The following is an 18,252-nucleotide window of genomic DNA, read 5'->3' as shown; positions in this document are numbered from 1 at the left end:
CCCACCGAATAGTGTCAACTGATTTTTGACAAAAGTGCAGAGAACAGTCGGTGGGAAAGGAGGATCTTTCAAACAAATGATGGCAGAACAACTGAATATCCACATTCAGAAAAACTAAACTTGTATCTATAACTCACACCGTGTACAAAAATTAACTCAAGATAAATCATAGATCTAAACATAAAACCTAACACTATAAAACTTCTCGAAGAAAACATACCTGAAAAATTTATGGTTTGTTGCTAGGCAAAAATCTCTTAAATATGACACCAAAAAAAAGAGTAATTCATAGAACAAGTAGTTGATGAACTGGATTTCATCAAAATTAAAAACATCTGCTCTTTAAACAACATTGTTAGGAGAATGAAAATACAAACCACAGACTGGGAGAAAATATGTGCAAATTACATGCTGATAGAAGACTTGTATCTAGAATATACAAAGAAACCTCAAAAATCAAGAAAAACAACAACTCAAAAAAAAATTGTGAGTGCTTTATCAAAGAAGTGTTTATTTGCATATATACAAATAAGCACATGAAAAGATGCTTAACATCACTAGTCTCTAGGGAAATGCAAATTAAGATCACATGAGCTAGCTGCTCACACCCTTTAGGATGATGGCAGTTACAAAGGCACCACGTCGAGACACGGTCAGAAACACGGAGCACGCAGAACCCTCAGACATAAGTGGCACAATCCCATGGGAAAGAGGTTCACCACTCCATAAAAAAATGAAGTGTATGGCTGTGACATAATCCAGATATTCTACTCCCTGATATTTGCCCATAAGAAATGGAAACGTGCGCTCATACAAAAATATATGCGTGAATGTTCATAGCAGCTTTATGTGTAATAGCCCAAACTGTAAACAGCGCTAATGTCCATCCAGGGGGACTTTATGAAGAACTGTCCCCATGCGATGGAGAGAGGGACTGACTGTCTATTGATATGTACAGTGACATGGATCATCGCAAAAGAATTTTACTGAGTGAAACAAATCAGACAAAAAGGAGGAAACACTGTATGAGTCCATGTTTGCAGATATCTAGGAAATGCAAACTAATGTGTAATGACAGAAACCACAGGCTGTCTGGCAATGGGGTGAGCGGGGCGGTGTGGGGCGGAGGGATTACCAAGGGCCAATGGAATCAGTTGGGGGTGACAGATATGGACATGTTCATTCTTTTGACTGTAGTGATGTTTCCACGGCATACACACCAAATATATAAAATTGTCCACTTTAAATATGTGCTGTTTATTGCATGCAGCTTGTCTCCTGTGATGGTCGATGTTATGTACAAACAACAGCACCCAGCTGTTGGGTCCAATGTCAGTCTAGATGTTTCTGTGAAACTATTTTTAGATGAGATTAACATTTAAATCAGTAGATTTTGTGTAACGCAGATTACTCTCCATAACGTGGGTGGGCCTCGTCCTATCAGTTGAAGGCCTTAAGAGTAAATAGACTGAGGTCCCCCAAGAAGAGAGAATTCTGCCTCCAGACTGCCTTTGGACTTGAGCTGCAACATCAGTTCTTTCCTAGGTCTCCAGCCTGCCTGTCCTGCAAATGCAGGACCTGCCAGCTTCCACAGTCACGTGATGCAATTGTTTAAAACCTCTCTCTCTCTCTCTCTCTCTCTCTCTCTCTCTCTCTCTCTCTCTCATTGGTTCCGCTTTTCTGGAGAACCCTAACACACCTCTCCACAACTGTTAAAAATAACAACAGACACAAAAGATGACACCCCTTATCTGTATGCCCTCTGACAGCACATTTAATCTACAAAAGGAAAAATAGTCACCACGTGACACATTCCATAGTTAAAAATAAAAGATTTGTCACATATGTGGAAGATTGTTAACACCTGTTATTGTCTTGTTTATACCTTTCTATTTTCCACATTTCAAAAATTTTTAGAGGAATTCATTCCAAAAATTAAGCATTCATTCTTACTGGTCAATGATAAAAAGACAAATACACCAGGAGAAAACTTGGCAAAGGATGTAAACAGCTGATTCACAGAAGACGTTAAAATGCCATATACATGAAAACTGTTGATGCTCATTAGGTCACATGAAAATAAAACAACAACAACAACTGTTTATCCCCTAAGCAATTGTCCAAGATACTGGGACAACAATAATAGCCAAGCTGACCTAGGAAGGCTGACACGGGTACTCTCAACTACCATCCAGAGGGCTGTGAACTAATACAACATATTTTAGAATTTCATCCGGTAATACAGAAAGAACAAGGCCTTAAAATTTGACCTAACAATTCTAGTTCTACCATTTCTTTCCTACAAATAGCCATAACTATAGGAAAAGATTTAAGTATAAGCAATGCTCATTGCTCAATTGTTTAAAAGAAAGAATAAAACACTAGATATAGTCTAAATGTCCAAAAACTTTTAAAAAAATGATTGATTACATAAATGGTGGTATTTATGCATTATAGGCTTTCACAGTGCTGTGAAAACAATTTTCTGGAAGAATATATGATGCCATAAAATCATGTTCGCTCCATTCGAAGGAAACTGTTTACAACAGGTCTACATACTGAATATGCAAAAAGAAATGTAAAAGTTACTAACAAATGCTAAATGTGGTTAACGCTGAGTGGCAGAATGAGGGAACATTTTGTTTTTCTTCTTGTATCTCCATTTTCCAAAGTTTTCCCTAAATGAACTTAATTTAGTGTTGAGAGACAGGGGAGCAGCAGGGCTTCTGAGCGGTCTGCAGCCCGGCGGCCTGGACCCACCTTTAGCTTCTATGGAGGAGTGTCCGCTGCGTACACTCCTGTGTACACTTTGTGTAGGGCTACACAAAGGCTACTCACCATTAGGAAGCTGCATGATAAGATGGCGAGTTATTCTTCAAAACGACACACAGATGCCATCTACCAGCTCCACGCAGGGCAGGGGTTCAGGTGCTGAGAGCTGAGCCAGGCTGCTCCGTGCCCTCATGGAGACCACTCGGCCGCCCCGGGGACCCTCTCACTGCCCGTGTTCTGCTTCTACGCCGTGTGTATCCTCCACGCTGCAGCTTTTCAGTCCACCCGGAAGCACTCAGGGAGTAGCTGGTCCCTTTGATTTGAGGTCTGTCCCCTGCACCTGACCAGGGCTTGTCTCAACGGACACCACTGCCATCTTCCCGGTTTTCCCAGCCGAAGCCTGGAGTCATTCTGACACGTCTGTCATGATCCACAGCGTTCCAGTTCCTGGGGCTGAGCCATCGCGCCTTCTAAAAGAGGTCCTGGATCCACAGGGGTGGCCCCCTCCACACAGCTGCCTCCGAGAGAAGCGGCCAGCCCACCTGTCACCTGACTGTTACACCTGCCGCCAACTGCTGTGTGGCCCCTCTCCCTCCTACCTGCCCTTCCCTCCACAGCCACTGGTGTCTTTGCAAAGTGCATGTGGGAGATGAGTGTGGCAGGTGCTAGGCCCTCAACGGAAAGTCTGTCATTCTTTCCAGAAGAAAGAATGGAGCAGGCCCACTACAGTCCACCCCTTTCACTGCCTACCACACGCAGAGCCATACATGTTCTTTACAAAACAGTGCTGCCTCCCTGTTGTCCCAATGGAGACATCCCAACATCTCTCCCAGTGAAACACTCAGCCGGTGGCAAAAGGACAGGGAACTCAGTGTGGAGGAGTGGAGAGAGACCAGGAAAACCACACCGACGTTCCTCATTTTAAAAGCAGAGCAGGGAAAACGAGGAGGAGAAGCTGATTCCTGCCCAGACTTGCAATGAGTGCTTCGGCCGCCACCCTTGTGCGCCCTACCTTCTCTGCGGCATCTCCATTCCCGGTGCACTCCAGGGCCCCCGAGCCATCCACGATGCAGGCCGCCCCTTCCATGTGCCAGGTCTCAGCAGCCCAGGGACTATATCCTTGGTGTGAGGTGCGACCCACGGGTTTCCTCAAGGAGTGAATAATGACCATCCCTCCTTTGCTCGGCGTGGAGGAAGGTCGTGCTGTGATTCTCTGATACACTTATAGGGGTTCCACACCGAACATTCTGTCAGTCCTGGCTAGTAACCAAAACCAGCCAATCAACAACAACACATTGTCACTGGGTGGTAGGGCTGGCATCCAGAACTCAGCTTCCCGTTTCCTAGCAACAGAATTCAGTGCTCTGCTCACCCCCACCCTCAGTTTCCATCTTGGTCTCTCAGCAGCCCCCAGAACCACCAGCAGACCCTCCCCTCTGGGCTGCGTCCTGGCTGGGCCTTTATAATTAGATCAGCACTGCCCAGCGTCCCCTTGCCGGGAGGTCTCCATCTCTCCTCTGATCCCACTTCCTTGCCCTTTCCATCCTCACTGGACGGAGAGTTCCAGACTCTCTGCCATCCTGGGTTCCAAGTCATAAGCACCAAGGACCTTGTCGTTCCCTTTCCTCATCTCTGCAGGACTGTCAGTCCCCAACTTCCCACCCGACAGAGTCTTTGACTCTTTAGTCAGGCTCCCAAACCTTCTCCTAGGCCCAGCTGGGCCCTTTCTCGTAAGATCCAGTTTTAGCAAGAACCTTGCCACGTCAGTTTAACCAGAAGCGCCATCCTCGACATGTGATCACCCTTCATATCCGACCAGGTTCCTCACCTGCTCCCACGCTCCCCCAGGTGTGATGTCTGATCACTGGCCTGCCTTCAGCAAGAATCTTATTGGGTCTGTTTAGGCAGAATCGCCCTCACCACTGATGTTTCCTCTTAGGGAATTTCCATCCATTGCCCCACCTGCTCCTTGGCCACAAATCCCCACTGGACCATACTGTATTAAGAGCTGAGTCCAATCTCTCTCCTTCCACTGCAAAATCCCATCACATTGGTCCCCATACGTGTCCCGATGATCCTGAATAAAGTCTGCCTTACCACCTTTAATACTTGAATTTTTTTCTTTAACATGTCAAACTCCTAACGTTACAGCTGCAAAAATCTCATGGTCTGAGTTCCAAGACAAAGGAGGCCATTGAACTCACCATGCCCCTCCCTCGGCTGGGAGCACTGTCCCCCACCATCCCACCATCACCCGCCATCGTTTGGCCTGACAGCTTCAATTTATCCTCCCAAATTCAACAGAGACCCCATCTCTCCTGGAACAACATTTGTCAGACAAAGACAATGACAGTAAACAAAATGACTAGGTGAGCAACCGGCCTTTTAAGAAGTGATACTAGGACAGGACAGAAAACATCAGGGAAAACTGAGAGTATGTGTGTCATCTGGTGGGACTTTCATTTCCAATGTGTATGTGTGCGTGGTTTATGTATACGTGTATGCTGTGTGTGACGTGCGTATCCTGTCCCCTCACACCCTCAGCAGAACTTGAGCAGCCCTGTGGGCAGCTGTGTGGTCCCTCAGAGGCTCGGTGGCCCAGGCTCAAGGTGAAGGGTGATGTGGGCAACCATCTTTGCTTCTCCCTGCTTTTTGAATCCAGTGGCTCCTGGGAAGGGGTTCCCAGCTCTCCCAAGACCTCATGGGGCTCTTCCGGGCACCCCCTCCTCATGCAGCCTCAGAGGACCCTCTGAGTCCAGAAGAGCAACTTTCTATTAGTGTGTCCACTAACCTGCAGACCCTCTGAGCCACAGGGCCATCTGATGAGCATCTGGCCTTGGTAGTTTGCCTGCTGAGGGAACATGAGAAGGAGGGGTGACAGTAGAGACATTGTAATGCAGGCACTCAGCTCCCGCTCCCCGCACAAGAAGGCGGGATATAGGGAGGCCAAAAGGAACACCCATGGAGCCACAGGTAGGGGAGTGATACCACTATATTCTCGATGGCAGCTGGTCAAGACACAAAAGCAAACAACCGCCAGTACCCCAGCGGGGTCTTCCTGCACCGCAGTCTCACTGGCGGCAGGGCGAGACACAGGAAGTGACACTCCGCCATCCGCCTGCTCACTGCACTTGCCAGCCACAATCCACACGCGCTCGTGTAGCCACGGCAGTTATACCAGTGGCTAATGGCTGACTGGTAACAGCTGATGGCCATCCAGACAACCTGATGGCCATTTACTACCCCAGCCAGCACCTTCCCACGTGAGGCCGAGAGCCTGGAAACTGCTTTCTGGGACTCTGTCCCTACAGACACTGACCTCAAAATACGCATCTTCTCCATCCTCAGCTTGTTTGAAGGAATGAACCAGTTTTGCAGATGATAATTAACTATGTAAATAAAGTGAATTATAGCCTTGTTATTCTGCTCAGAAAATCCACCATAAAGGGACCCGCCCTGGACAAGGGAGTTTGGAGACACAAGACTGGGGCCTGGTGGGGAGACGGGCAAGGAGACAGCTCATGGAGGAACCAGGCAGTGAGCAGAGGGACAGGGAGGTGCTCCTGGGGACACGTGTCCCTGCCTGGCAGTGCCTGGCCCTCCTGGGAGCTGGACCTGAGCTGACTCTGCGCGGGTCCGAGGCTATGCTCTCCGCGGGCCTGGCTTCTCCAACGCACAGCCAAGAACAGGGGTCACTTCAGGGGAAAGGGTCCGAGGCACGCTATCCTTGGATAAACTCCGGCGCCCACAGCCCAGGCGACATCTGCGACCCCAGCGTTGCAGGCTGGGCCTTCGGGCCACGCAGCGCAAGTCCACAAACTTCCGGCTGCCCTGGCCCGGCCTGCCCGCGAGGTGCCCAGGCTGCGGGAGCGCCGGCCGTCTCTGTCGCCATCCAGAGGCCCGGCTGCGGCGTGGCGCCCCCTCTGCCCGCCTCCCCCGCCAGTCCCGGGGCCCACGCCAGGCCCCGCGGCGCCGGGCACGCGCGTCGGGCGCGCGCCTCTCCTCGGCAGTGGGCGCGCCGAGCCCGGGCAACAGCGACGCGCCGAGCGGCGGGGCCGGCGTCCTCGGGCTCGGCGTCCTCGGGCTCGGCGTCCTCGGGCTCGGCGTCCTCGGGCTCGGCGTCCTCGGGCTCGGCGTCCTCGGGCTCGGCGGGCGCGGGCGCGGGGCGGGGCGCGTTGGGCCGGAGCCGGGCGCGGCGGCGGCGGCGGCGGCGGATGGCGCGCGCGGGGCCCGCACGTGGAGGCCGGCGCGGGGGCACGGGCAGGGCCGGCCGCTGAGACGCGCTGCTCCCCCCGCGCGGGCGCCGCGGCTTCCATGGCGCCATCGCCCAGGACCGGCAGCCGGCAAGATGCGACCGCCCTGCCCAGCATGTCCTCAACTTTTTGGGCGTCCATGATCCTGGCCGGCCTGCTCATCGCCTACTGCAGTGAGTACCGCGCGGGGCCCCCCCACCCCGGCCCCCCCCCCGGCCCCGGCCCCCCCCCCGGCCCTGGCCCCCCCCCCCGGCCCCGGCCCCCCCCCCGGCCCCGGCCCCCCCCCCGGCCCCGCGGGCTCCCGGCCGCCCCGAGTCCGCGCGGAGTTGCGAGCGCGGAGCGCGGTCCCCGAGCCCGGCGGGTCCCCCGCTGGGCCGGGGGGAAGGGTCCGCCCGGCCTCCGGCTCTCGGCTACTTCGGCGGCGGGCGCAGCTGCCCGGGTCCCCATCCCCCGACTCCGGGACGGGCCCGAGTGCCAGGCCCCGGGTGGCGCGGCGCGTCCCTGCGCTGCGATGCCCGGGCTGCCCGGCCCCGGCTGGCGAGCGAGCCCGGCGGGACTTCCCGGCCCAGCCGCGCGCTCCGGGGGCGGCGGCAGGTCCGAGGCGGGCGGGCACCAGCGCTGGGGGCGCCGGCGAAGCGCCCCGTCCCGAGGCTCCGCTGGCCACGCTCCCGCCGGGGGCGCGGGGCACGCGGAGGCCGAGCCCGGAGCGCGGCGCCTCAGGCAGGGGCGGGCTGGGGCTCACACGGGGCTGAGCGCTGCCTTCCTGGGAAGCGAGGTGCGGGAGAAGTGCGGGCTGGGGTTCCTGGGAAGGGCCCACCCCCGCCGCGGGCATTTCGCGAGTCGCGTCCGAGGACCTGAGCCGGCGACCCGGAGACTGTGGCGCGGGGCTGCGGGCTCGGGGCTGGCGTGGTGCGGGCTTGTTGTGAGCGCGGGACTCGGGCTGCGGGCGGCGGCGGGGGAGGGGCGTCGGGGACCGGGGACCGGGGACAGGCTCGGAGGTCGGCCGGGGTGGGTGGGGGTGGGCTGCGCCCTGGGTCCCGGCGGTGCTGTGGGGGAACGTGGGGCGGTCCGAGTTCCCGGGCACAGCCTGGGCACTGCGGTGCGGCTGGTGGTCAGTGAGTGCTCCGGTCACAGGTCGGCCGCTGGCGGGGTGCGTGGGGAGCGCGTGGGGCGTGCGCGGGGTCCAGGCTCCCACCTGGATGGCGCGGGCTGCCCCACTGCCAGGCTGGCCGCCGGCCACAGGCTCCCGCTCCTTTCCCATCGCCGCCGGAGGGAAGGACGGGTGCTGGGGAACACCTGCCATGGAGAATGGCCACGGGCGCGGAAGGTGATGGAAAAATATGGATTCTTTAAAAAATAATAATAAGAGAGGCCAGAGCCAAGCCGTGCTCCCCAGCCACCACCTCGCAGACGGGGCCTCCTCGCTCCCAGTCCGAGCCTCTGTCTCCCAAATGAGATGGCAGCGGGGCCCGGAGCCCCCCGGAGCCAGCCGCCGTCGCCCTAGTCCTGGGACAGCCCAGCCCACCCGACTCGCGAGGGAAGCCGGTGCCCAGGGCGGGAATTGTCCTACTTGTTCCAGCCGGGCTGTGCATTTCCTTACAATTGCTGGCGACGGCCGGACACCGCGCGGGGAGGGGTCCTGGAACGGGAGGTTCCGGCCGGTGGTCAGCCGGCCGCCCAGGCTGCAGCACCGCCGAGGCGCTCAGGGCGCGCCCCTGGGAACGCGGCTCCGGGCGCAATGCTGGCAGCGGAGCTGGGGGTTGACAGACGTTTGCACCGGCTCCTCAGCTCCCGAGGCCACTGGGGCCCGCGCGGCATTCACAGGTAGGAGCCAGGCGGGCTGGGCTTTCTTGCTGAGGTGGAAAGGGTTAATGGCACATAAACTCCCGCCGCACCGAGGAGGTGCCATTTGAAGGCAGTTTCTGGTGGCATCACGGGAGAGGGGCTCATTCAGCAGGGTTTGGGGGAAGGGACTGTAGCGCTCTCAGCCCGGGCGCCCTCCCTGGCCGACTCTGGCCACAGCGTCCTCGGGGGTGTATGGGAGAACCGGCCACAGCAGGCCGGCCTGGAGGCAGCCCTCCAGGTGGAAAAGAGCAGCTGATAATCCTTGTCAAGTACAGACACCCCCGCCCCGTGGCTTCCACACTTCACACCCCCAGCGCGCCAGCCGGGGCCTCCGGTTCCCACCTTCACGGTGTGTACAAGTCTGCCTACTCCACCGCCACTGCCACAGCCACCACCTGAACCCAAGGAGGCCTGGCCTGTGCTCATCCTGACACGGAAACCTTCCAGGACTGGTGGCTGTTCCAAGTCAGGTGTCAGAGCGCAGCTGCTCAGATGAGCTGTGGAACCGAGATCTGTGTCCCACGCAGCCTGCCTTTGGGGGGCCTCCCTGGAATCCTGGTAACAGGCCTTCCTCCAGGATTAGGACATTTGGTCACACTCTTATCCAGACCAGCAGAAACCATTAACAACAGAAGATTCCGTTCACCAAACTTTCATGGTTGTCTCCATACCCATGCATGGAGTAATCGACACTAAGATAACGGTCCCAGGCATACCCCATGACCCCAGACATGCACTTGGAGAAATTAAAACATTTCTCTAAAATACAAAATAGACATAATAACAATTTATAGCTTGGAACAGCAGCCCTGGAGGAAAAAACCCAACTTTTTATTTATTTATTTATTTATTTATTTATTTATTTATTTATTTATTTTAGAACTGACAAAGCAAATAAAACGTAGCCGAAACAGTTCCCGTGATTTCCGCTCTCTTTTCCGATAGATCTGGGCTGAAGAAGAGAAGTTAGCATCCTGGTTTGTAAATTGTTTTTGTATCAGTCAGGATTTCTATTACCCAAAATGTTTTCGTGCTATGGAGCAGATATGTGTATAGCAAGTTAATTAGGGAGAGTGATAAGTCTCATGCACGATTCAGTTATCCTGCCTATTAAATCTGTGCCTTTCCCTGCAACACATAAGGTGTTCACTTCCTGGTGCTGCTGGAAGAAAAGCGGATTATTTCCTGGCCTGGTTTTCAGTGCCAGGGTATGCCGTTGTAGGCCCAGTGAAAGACCTTCCTTCTTTGCAGCCTGCTCAGATCCCTGTTTAAGGCGATGGGCTCCACCCTCTGGCTGGAGAAAGACCTGCAGGCCCCAATTAGGTTAGTTGCTATAGTGACACAGCCTTGTCATTTTCTCCTGTTGGGGAAGAATTGCCAGGAAAAGCAGGAGGAAGGGGATGTGGGCTGGATGGCTTTCTTTAAGATGCATGTTCCATCTCTGTGTACCTCCCGTTGACAGATGGGCTGGACACTTGGTGAAGACTTACTTGGGTCCGGGAGCACAGACCATGCACGAGAAAGGGGAAACCCCTTCCTTCTGGTCTGGGAAACCTCTGTCTTGTGGCCTAGAAAGGGCTGATTTAGATCGTCCTCCCTTCACATATCTGGAGCAGAGAGGTGGACCTGGACGTGCTTCTCAGATGGAGCAGTTTGACGGTGTGCTGTGGTCTTTCCACCCTGGCTTACCACAGACTGGCTCTAATACCGGGGAAATGATGAGCTGGTGAATGCCTTACGACACGAAGCCTTGACTTTGACACGCATACGCAGTATTTAATTCAAACGTGGAGACACGGTGCTTTAGCACAGATTGCATGTCCCCTGTTTGGGACAGCTGTGTGGATAGACGTCCCTGGCATGGCTGTGGGGGGAGGAGAGTCTGTATGTTAAAGTACCAGGGAGCCATGTGGGGAGAGGCAGTGTGACTATGTTTCTGACACGGATTTTGTTTCTGATAAATCCCATCAGAATTGAATTGTATCTTTAAGTAAAATCTCATGTCCTCGTCGGCAACTATGGAGAAATTACAAACAACTTCAAAATTGTTTTAATCCATTAGAATACTAACCGAGCGTAGGCTCTCTGATGTCGTATTTCTTTTATAAACACAATTTATTGCATATTTAGGAGAGATTAGAATATGCCACTTTCCTGCTGTTCAAATTTTATTTCTGGGGTTCTCAGAGAGGTGAAATTGAAAATACTGGAGGCTTAATGAAGTGATACCGTTCAGAAGTTGATTTCTCATCTTTTTAATTTTTTTCTCCTACGGTTTTTATTTGATGAATTTGTGGCATGAGAAATGTGTTGTTTGTGTCTTTCAGCCACATAAAGGCATGTGACCTCTGCTTGTGGCGTTCCTATGAGTTGAACTCCATGCCCAAGGGTCAGCAAGGTAGAGGTGGCTTTGCCCCTGGAACCATCTCTGGGGCGGAGACCCAGGGGGGAAGGATCCAAGAGGGTCCAGAACCGTGTCCGTCTTGATGACCGCTCTGGGTGATGGCCAGGCAGGCCGACTGCGTGCCACTCTCCCCTCCCCGGTTCCGTTCCTCACCCTGGGGTGACACGTCATCCACAGATGTGTCAGGAGGGTCCATGCCCCCCACCATTCTCCCTGGCACCTCACTCCTGCCAGTGAGGCCACAGCGTAGTGCGTCCTAAACGCGATCTGTTTGGAGGGCTCAGCTTGATGCGTGGCGCTCGGCCGCGTTCGGCTCTGGAATCCCATCTCAGGACTGCATAGCCTGGAATGAAATGCGCAGACCAACTTTTGTGGCTTGAAGTATTTTCAGGTGACTTTTATGGGCATAATTATGGGAAACGTTATGATAATGTGGCCCTAGAAAAGGGAAAAAAAGCAGAGCCGCCGAATCCCCATTTCTTTATATAGCTTCACAGCTGTGCCCATTTAGGAGGGCTCATTTTTTTGCATTGAAATGTGGTACTCTGGAGTTAATGACCTCTACAGAATGCCACCTGTCACCCAGAGCACCATGGGTGACAGCCTAAGCGAGAGGGAGGAGATTGACAAGGACCCGACTCAGGCTGTCCTGTGTGCTGGGGGACCAGACGTGGGAGGAAGAGCTGCCAAGAGGGGAAGGGCTCGGAGACCTGCTCGTTACTGCTTGTTTGGGGCGTTGTCATGGCTGGTCTCTCAGGGCCTGCAAGGCCCACGGGCTGGTAGAGTCTGTGGCCTCTCTTTATAAATGCTGCCTTGCATACTTGGCCCTGAGCTGGAGTTCGGGGTGCCAGGGCTGCCCCGGTGCTCCTGTGGCTTCTGTGACGGCCCCTGGGACTGGCCTGGAGGCCATGAACCCCTGAACCCGCTTGCTGGTCCAGCAGCCGCCTGCTCCTCCCTCCACACGGTTTCCAGAGCTGGGCCCAGAGCTCGCGCGGGCTGGCAGCGTGAGCTGTCTGTGGGCCTGGCTTTCCAGAGCCAGCCGAGCAGCTGGCAGAGGATCTGGGACTTTTCTCATCTCTCTGTCACCCCAGTGAGTGGGGTGGGGGCTCCCCGAGGCTCTGTAATGTTTACTTACTTATTAAAATGGCTGGCAGTTGCCGAGTGTACAATAACTTCTGTCTCCAACTAGGCAAGTGGGACTGCTCCGGAATCCCCTGGGCCCCTGGCTTATAGGAGGCCCAGTTCCAGCCTGAGGTGCCAGCACTGTCCTCGAGAATGGCGGGGTGGGCCCCACTGTGAGTCCCCCTGGAGAGGCCTCACTCATCTCCTAGAGCTCCCGCCTCCCCGTCTCTGGCAGGTAACCTGCTGTGGGGTCAGCCTCCCCGTGGAGGGCCTGGCCTCGGTGGGGTCCCACGTGGGGACCTGGCTCCTCTGGCATGTCTGAGGCAGGTGTGTTGGAGGGATGGCCCCAGACGTCTGAGTGAGGCAGGAGATGTGGCTTCCAGCTTAGTCATACGAGTCATAGAGAGATGGGCAAGGTGGCAGCCATCTGGACTTACATGCTCGTCGGGGTCTGGACAGGTCAGCACAAAGCGAAGGCAGTGAGGAGGGGCTGCCGGCCTTGGCCGGACACACTGTTCTGATGGGTTCTTTGCTCTCTCTGGTTGCAGCTGTCCCAACCTCAGACCGGCAGGTAACTCCCAACGGTGGCAGGTGGCAGCCAGCCCAGTGTGTGGGCCGGAATACCCTTTCCATGTCCGGGACCTTCGTTTTCCCTGCCTGGCTATCACCAGGGCCCCTGGCCCTCCTGAACACATTCGCATTGTTGTCGGTGGTCCCTCTGCCTGCAGGCTGGCCCCCGGCCCCCACCATGGCTCCCCTAAGGATGGAAGGCCTGCACTAGCCCTCCCCACCCCGTGGCTCACCGTCACCCCTGCTCATGTCGCTCAGGGAGATTTTCTGCCCTCCTAGGACTCTGCGTCCGTCTGTCCTGGTACGGCAGAGTCCAGCCTGAGGCCCCGGTCATGGGGCTTCCGGGCGTAGGCACAGGGTGAGCGCACGTTCCTGCCACACACCTGCCGTGTCTCACTGCGCTGGTCCTGGGGCTGCCACCCAGTTAGAGAACGCCTCCTCCAGGAAGCCTCCCCGGAACCCCCGCCTCATCTCCCTCCCCACCGTCTTCTGCGTTCATCTGGACGTGTCAGAGAGCACTTCCTGCCTCTGTTTTAGGCTGAGCTTCTCCAGGGCATGGCTTATTGCTCCAAGAGGATTGAATGCCTGCTTCTCTGACCAGACAGATACTCACTGGGCCTGGCACCCTCCACAGTGAGCTGTGACAGGGCTGGGGCTGAAGGTATAGGGGTGACAGCTAAGGACTAAGGGTGGGGCTGAAGGCCTGGGGCGGGGCCAAAGGCTAGGGGCGGGGCCAAAGGCTGGGGGCGGGGCCAAATGTCTGGGAGTGGGGCTAAAGGGGTGGGGGTGGGGGTGGGACTGGAAAGATGTCCTCTGAAAAATGGAGGAGTCGCAGGATCCCCGAGGATCAATCTGGGCCTAACTCTGTGATTAAAAAGAACAGAACAGAAGAATGTGTGTAAGCCCAGTGAAATGCTCCCCGATTGTACAGGACCCCTGGCAGGACTGCAGACCGGCCCTGAGCCTCACCTGCTCCCGTGGCTCCAGCTCTGACACCTGCACCAGGCTTATTCTTCTTGGTGCTTGCTTTCTTCTGCCGCCCTCTGCTCGGCTGCGCCGCTCAGCACTGTGGACATTTGGGCCACGTCTCTGGGGAGGGGGCCATCCTGGGTGTTGTGTGGGTTGTGGGGCACCATCCAGACCTCCACCCACTCCACACCAGCGTGACCACCAAGGGTGTCTCCAGACCTTGCTGTGTGTGTGTGTGTGCCCTGGGGGCAGAAACGCCACCCCCATCACCACCGTTGGGAACCCTGCTTTAGTCTGTGGGTCCCCAGTCTCCATTTGCACTGGTGTTCCTGGTTTGCGGAATAAAGACCCTGGACCTGGGGCTCAGTGCCGGTGCAGTGACAACCCCATGGCATTTCTGCGGCTGAATGGCCAGCGCAGGGAGGGCACATAGCCCCAGACTCCTCCCCCCGTGGGCACGCTGTCCTGGCCTGACTCTTCATCCTGTCCAGACACGCTCCCCGCCCTTCCCAACGCTCCCAGACAGCCTGGGCTGCTGGAAAGGCTGTCTGCTGGGCAAGGAAGGTGTCTGCACACTTCCACGCACCAACCCGTGCCAGGTTCTCAAGTGGCATGCAGCCTCTTCTCTGTGTCTTCATTTTTCCATGTCTCACACGTAACTGCATTGCTGATGGTGATAAAGCTACTTAGCGGTAATCAAACGTCCCCGATCCCACGGTGACAGGGGAGCCCCTTCACCCTTCCCACCATCTCCCACTTGTTAATTACTCTTGCCTTTGCTAGAGGTACTCCAGTCCCTGGAGTTAGGCAGGATTTTGGAGAGTTCTGTCTAGAGCCCAGTGGAACAAATGTCGTAAGTGCCTTTCCCCCCAGAAAGTTCTGCTGGCAGCTTCCCTTAGCCTAGAAGCTGCCTTTATTTCAGTCTTTGGGTGTGTGGGGGGAGCCAGAGTCGGCGACATGCCCTCTGGTGGAGCTCTGTGGTGCCCTTTGTGGTCCAGTCTCCTCCCACCAGCCTCTCACTGGGCCCGTGGGCTCAGACCCACTATGTGCCAGGCTGCCACTGGCCTCGTGGGAAGCCTGGTTTTGTCCCATTGGCTCCCAGCGACCACCTTCCTCCTGGGGCCACCTCCCACACTGGGCTACCTCCCACCCACCCTCCTGTGAGTCCTCACTTCAGTGTTTCCTGCGTCATCTTCCCGCCAGTCTGCCTCCCCTTTTTTAGGGTGAAAATAGACCTTCTCTCCCTGGTCCTCACATCCGTGGGGTGGGCACGGAGAAGCCCCTTGGCGCACGTGCATGCAGCCCGTGCCATCTCCCTGCAGCCCCAGCCCCAGCCTTGCTTTTCACCTTCAGACTCTGCGTGTGCTCAGCCAACCCCCTTGTCTGCAGTCCTGGGTAAGGAGAGGGAGGTTGGGACGTGATTTTCCTTACCGGTTAGTTCCCAACCAGCAAGGTTGGCTGCACCGCTGTGGCTGGTGGCTTCCTTTGCCGACGGAGGCTGGAAATGACTTGCCTGGAGGGGGGCTCGGATTGGAGACAGAGCTAGGGTCCCCCTTCCTGTGCCGGCTGCCTCCACTGCCCATCCTTTCATGCCGTGTCTGTGTTTTTGTGCAGGCACACGTGTACAGATGCCACGGAAATGCATCCTTTGCCTTCCCTTTTCAGGCCTCAGTCTCCCCACCTGAAGTTGAGGTGCTTATGGTATGAGGACAAGCGTGGACCTCAGTTTTGTGGGTCTGTAATCCTGGCACCACACGCCACAGCACAGGCCTGCCTGGGCCTGAGCCCCTCCCCTGCCGTGCGACACCAGGCACAGGGACATTTCTTTCTACTCAGTTCATGGGCTCAAGGGCCAGTGGGATTTCCCTGTCGTGCACACGATGAAGTTGAAACCACTGGATAAACAGCTCGGCCTGCTTTCAGACAAGGGACTGGTCACTCAGGTCGCCTGGTGCCAAATGAGTTCGGCAGACCCGAGGACCGGGGTCCCAGAGCACACCGCGTGTGGCCTCCTTGGGCGGGCACCCTCCGTGTGAGCAGGGGCTCCCGAGGGTTGCGGCTGTGCCCACGTCTGCCCTGACTGGGTTGGAGAATGGTTGGGAGCTGGGTTCCCACCCAGCTCCCTGCAGTCTCTTCCCTGGCTGACCACGCACCATGCCACAGCCACCTCGGGGCGCCCGCCGCACAGACAGGGCTGGCGGAATGCAGGAGGTGGGCCCAGGCCCGGCCGGTCTGCCCAAGAGGTGGCTGGTGTCTGCTGGGCCTGCTGCTTACCTTGCAAGGTGCAAATGAAAATGGAGGCCCATGCGTGGGGTCCTGGCTGGGGAACAGCCCAGAGGTACGGCCACACCGCCCCACGCCGCTGCTGCCAGAGGCCCCTGCCTTAGGTGACACTGTGTCTGACCCATCACCACTGCCCACGGCTCCCCAGGTTCCAGACCAGCCAGCCAGGCCCTCCCGGGCTTCTGGCCCTGCATTGCTCGCCAGCCCCTCTCGGTCACAGTCACCCTATAGATATTCAGAGTGACTGATTTCTTGGGTTGTCACTCTGTGTCACACAGGCCGCTTGCCAGCCTGCAGCCCCCTGTCCGGGTTGCTGTGCTTCCTTCCTGGTGGGCCACCCCCTGCCCGCAGGACGGCTACATTCCGGAATGGTGACGTGCTGTGGATTGACCAGAGAGGGCCCTTCTGCCCCAGGCCCACGCTCACGGCCTCCTGTGAGCCTGGGCCTGGCTCCTAGCCCCGCCGTGAGAAGCCCCGGCCCGTTTACCTGGCAGGTGTCGTGCGTTTGTCTGCACCTGCGCTCAGCCCACCGCCCTTGATACAAGACGTGGCAGTTGGGCATGCTGAGCAGATGCTGCTGGAATGGAGCGGCCTGTCTCTGCCTGGACGCCCTCGTGGTCCAGCCTCGTCTCTCCAGGGCAGAGGTGCCCAGGTACAGGGGCCGTGGCTGGGGCTGTGGGTGCTCGTCAGAGGTACAAACACTCACCGTGGAAAGCAGGCCCTCTCCCTCCTGAGCTGGGAAACTTAACAGGGCGGCCACTGGGCCCACAACGGGCAGGCGAGCGGCCCGGAAGTTCCGGCCACACGGTCTGAGTGGTGTCCTGGGCTGGGATGATGTGGCCCTGAGTAGGGCACCACGAGGCCCCTCCCTGCCCTGGAGCCTCAGTGTGAGCTGGGGCAGGGCTGGGCTCCTCTTTGCTCTGTAGCCCCAGGATGCTGGGCTCAGCCATGGAGCCCGTGCTCCAGTGCCACTGCGGTCCCTTGTTGTCATGTCACCATTGGGCTGCTGTCCCCCACGTGGGCCTGTGCAGGGCACAGCTCCTTCCCTCGGCGCTGAGCCCTGGCCCACCAGAACAGCCGGGATGGTTTTCTGAGAGGACGGGCAGAGTGGAGTCCTGCGTGATGAGGGTGGGTCACCGGGGCCCTGAGCTGTCCCGCCTGCTTTGTCGTCAGGTCCTGAATGCCGTCAGGGTGGTTCTGCTGGCGTCCTTGCCGACAGCTGTGATGGGCCAGCTTCTCCTCACCTGTGCACGAGGGGCTCATCTGCCGTCAAGGACACTCCAAACCACGATGACGTGGATGGCCGTCTCTGCGTTTACCCACTCCCTTGTAAAATCCCTCGGACACGAGATGACAGGGAGGGGAGGGGTCTTCCCTGTCCAGTGGACCTGATGCAACACCGGTGGACGTGGAACTGTATGGGGTCCGTGGTCTCGGTCCGCAGATACCGAGTGACGCTGGGAGAGTAACACGCTTGCTGTCTTTTCAAGGTCTGACGTGTGTTTGGTTTATTACTTGTTGGGGAATGTCATTTTGGCACCCGCCCGTGGCCTGAAGCCTTGGTGCTTCGTTTTGGGGTGGATTGGACCGCTCTGCAAAGGGCTCTCAGGTTATGATATTTTAGTAACTAAAATGCCAGCGCCTCGGAAACTCTCAGATGTGGCTGGACTCATGTGAATAGCCTCTCTTTCGAAAAAACACATTGGCTCTATTTTTAAATTAATTTTCTCCTGTAGCGTTCCATTACCTGAAAGCGCTTCCCAAATATAGCCGAACACCATTAATGGGTTGTATAGGATTCCTGTTAATTAATCGACTCTAATTTATGTTCTTCGGCTGCTGCGCAGCTGAGGCTGCAGAGTGTGGCCACATACTCCCCTGTGTCTCTTTCCTTCACGGGCTCATTTTGGGGAGCCCGGCCAGCTCTGGGGTGAGCTGTGTGGGTGACAGAGGCAGTCTCTCTGCGGGGGGTAGAGGATCCAGCACGTCACCTGAGCCCAGCAGGCTGGCAGCAGGCGAGGTGCTCTGCTCCCC

The 18,252-nt window shown here is 56.5% G+C and overlaps 2 protein-coding genes and 1 long non-coding RNA gene across 8 annotated transcripts in view; 2 read left to right on the top strand and 1 right to left on the bottom strand.

The window, feature by feature from the left end:
- LOC308501602 overlaps window positions 1–6,848 on the bottom strand; it is a 37,571-nt gene extending 30,723 nt beyond the window's left edge. For 5 of the 6 annotated variants that reach the window (XR_013993921.1, XR_013993922.1, XR_013993923.1 and 2 more), the window contains exon 1: window positions 2,839–5,543. This is a non-coding gene — a long non-coding RNA (uncharacterized lncRNA). Of the gene's footprint in view, window positions 1–2,838; window positions 5,544–5,563; window positions 5,624–6,091 lie in introns of those variants that run through there. The other variant, XR_013993920.1, reaches the window with a different exon arrangement.
- Window positions 6,849–6,957: 109 nt separating this feature from the next.
- Window positions 6,958–18,252, top strand: part of TAFA5 (TAFA chemokine like family member 5) — a 169,790-nt gene continuing 158,495 nt past the window's right edge. The window contains exon 1 of the mRNA XM_081060717.1: window positions 6,958–7,198. Within this exon, the coding sequence (XP_080916843.1) occupies window positions 7,087–7,198 (112 nt within the window). The 5' untranslated portion in view covers window positions 6,958–7,086. The remainder of the gene's footprint in view (window positions 7,199–18,252) is intronic.
- Window positions 7,351–17,707, top strand: LOC308502396 (uncharacterized protein). Its single transcript, XM_081060221.1, has 6 exons — window positions 7,351–10,193; window positions 10,333–11,665; window positions 12,464–12,631; window positions 12,945–13,627; window positions 13,898–16,870; window positions 17,392–17,707. The coding sequence occupies exon 1, from the start codon at window positions 7,537–7,539 to the stop codon at window positions 8,383–8,385; it is 849 nt and encodes a 282-aa protein (XP_080916347.1). The 5' UTR covers window positions 7,351–7,536; the 3' UTR covers window positions 8,386–10,193; window positions 10,333–11,665; window positions 12,464–12,631; window positions 12,945–13,627; window positions 13,898–16,870; window positions 17,392–17,707.

This window comes from Rhinolophus hipposideros, assembly GCF_964194185.1.
Source record: "Rhinolophus hipposideros genome assembly, chromosome: 9".
Taxonomy (NCBI): domain Eukaryota; kingdom Metazoa; phylum Chordata; class Mammalia; order Chiroptera; family Rhinolophidae; genus Rhinolophus; species Rhinolophus hipposideros.
This window is presented reverse-complemented; position numbering and strand designations above follow the sequence as displayed.

Bases quoted from the DNA above. Each gene is read 5' to 3' on its own strand.
- LOC308502396 (XM_081060221.1), top strand. From the start codon at position 7,537: ATGCCCGGGCTGCCCGGCCCCGGCTGGCGAGCGAGCCCGGCGGGACTT.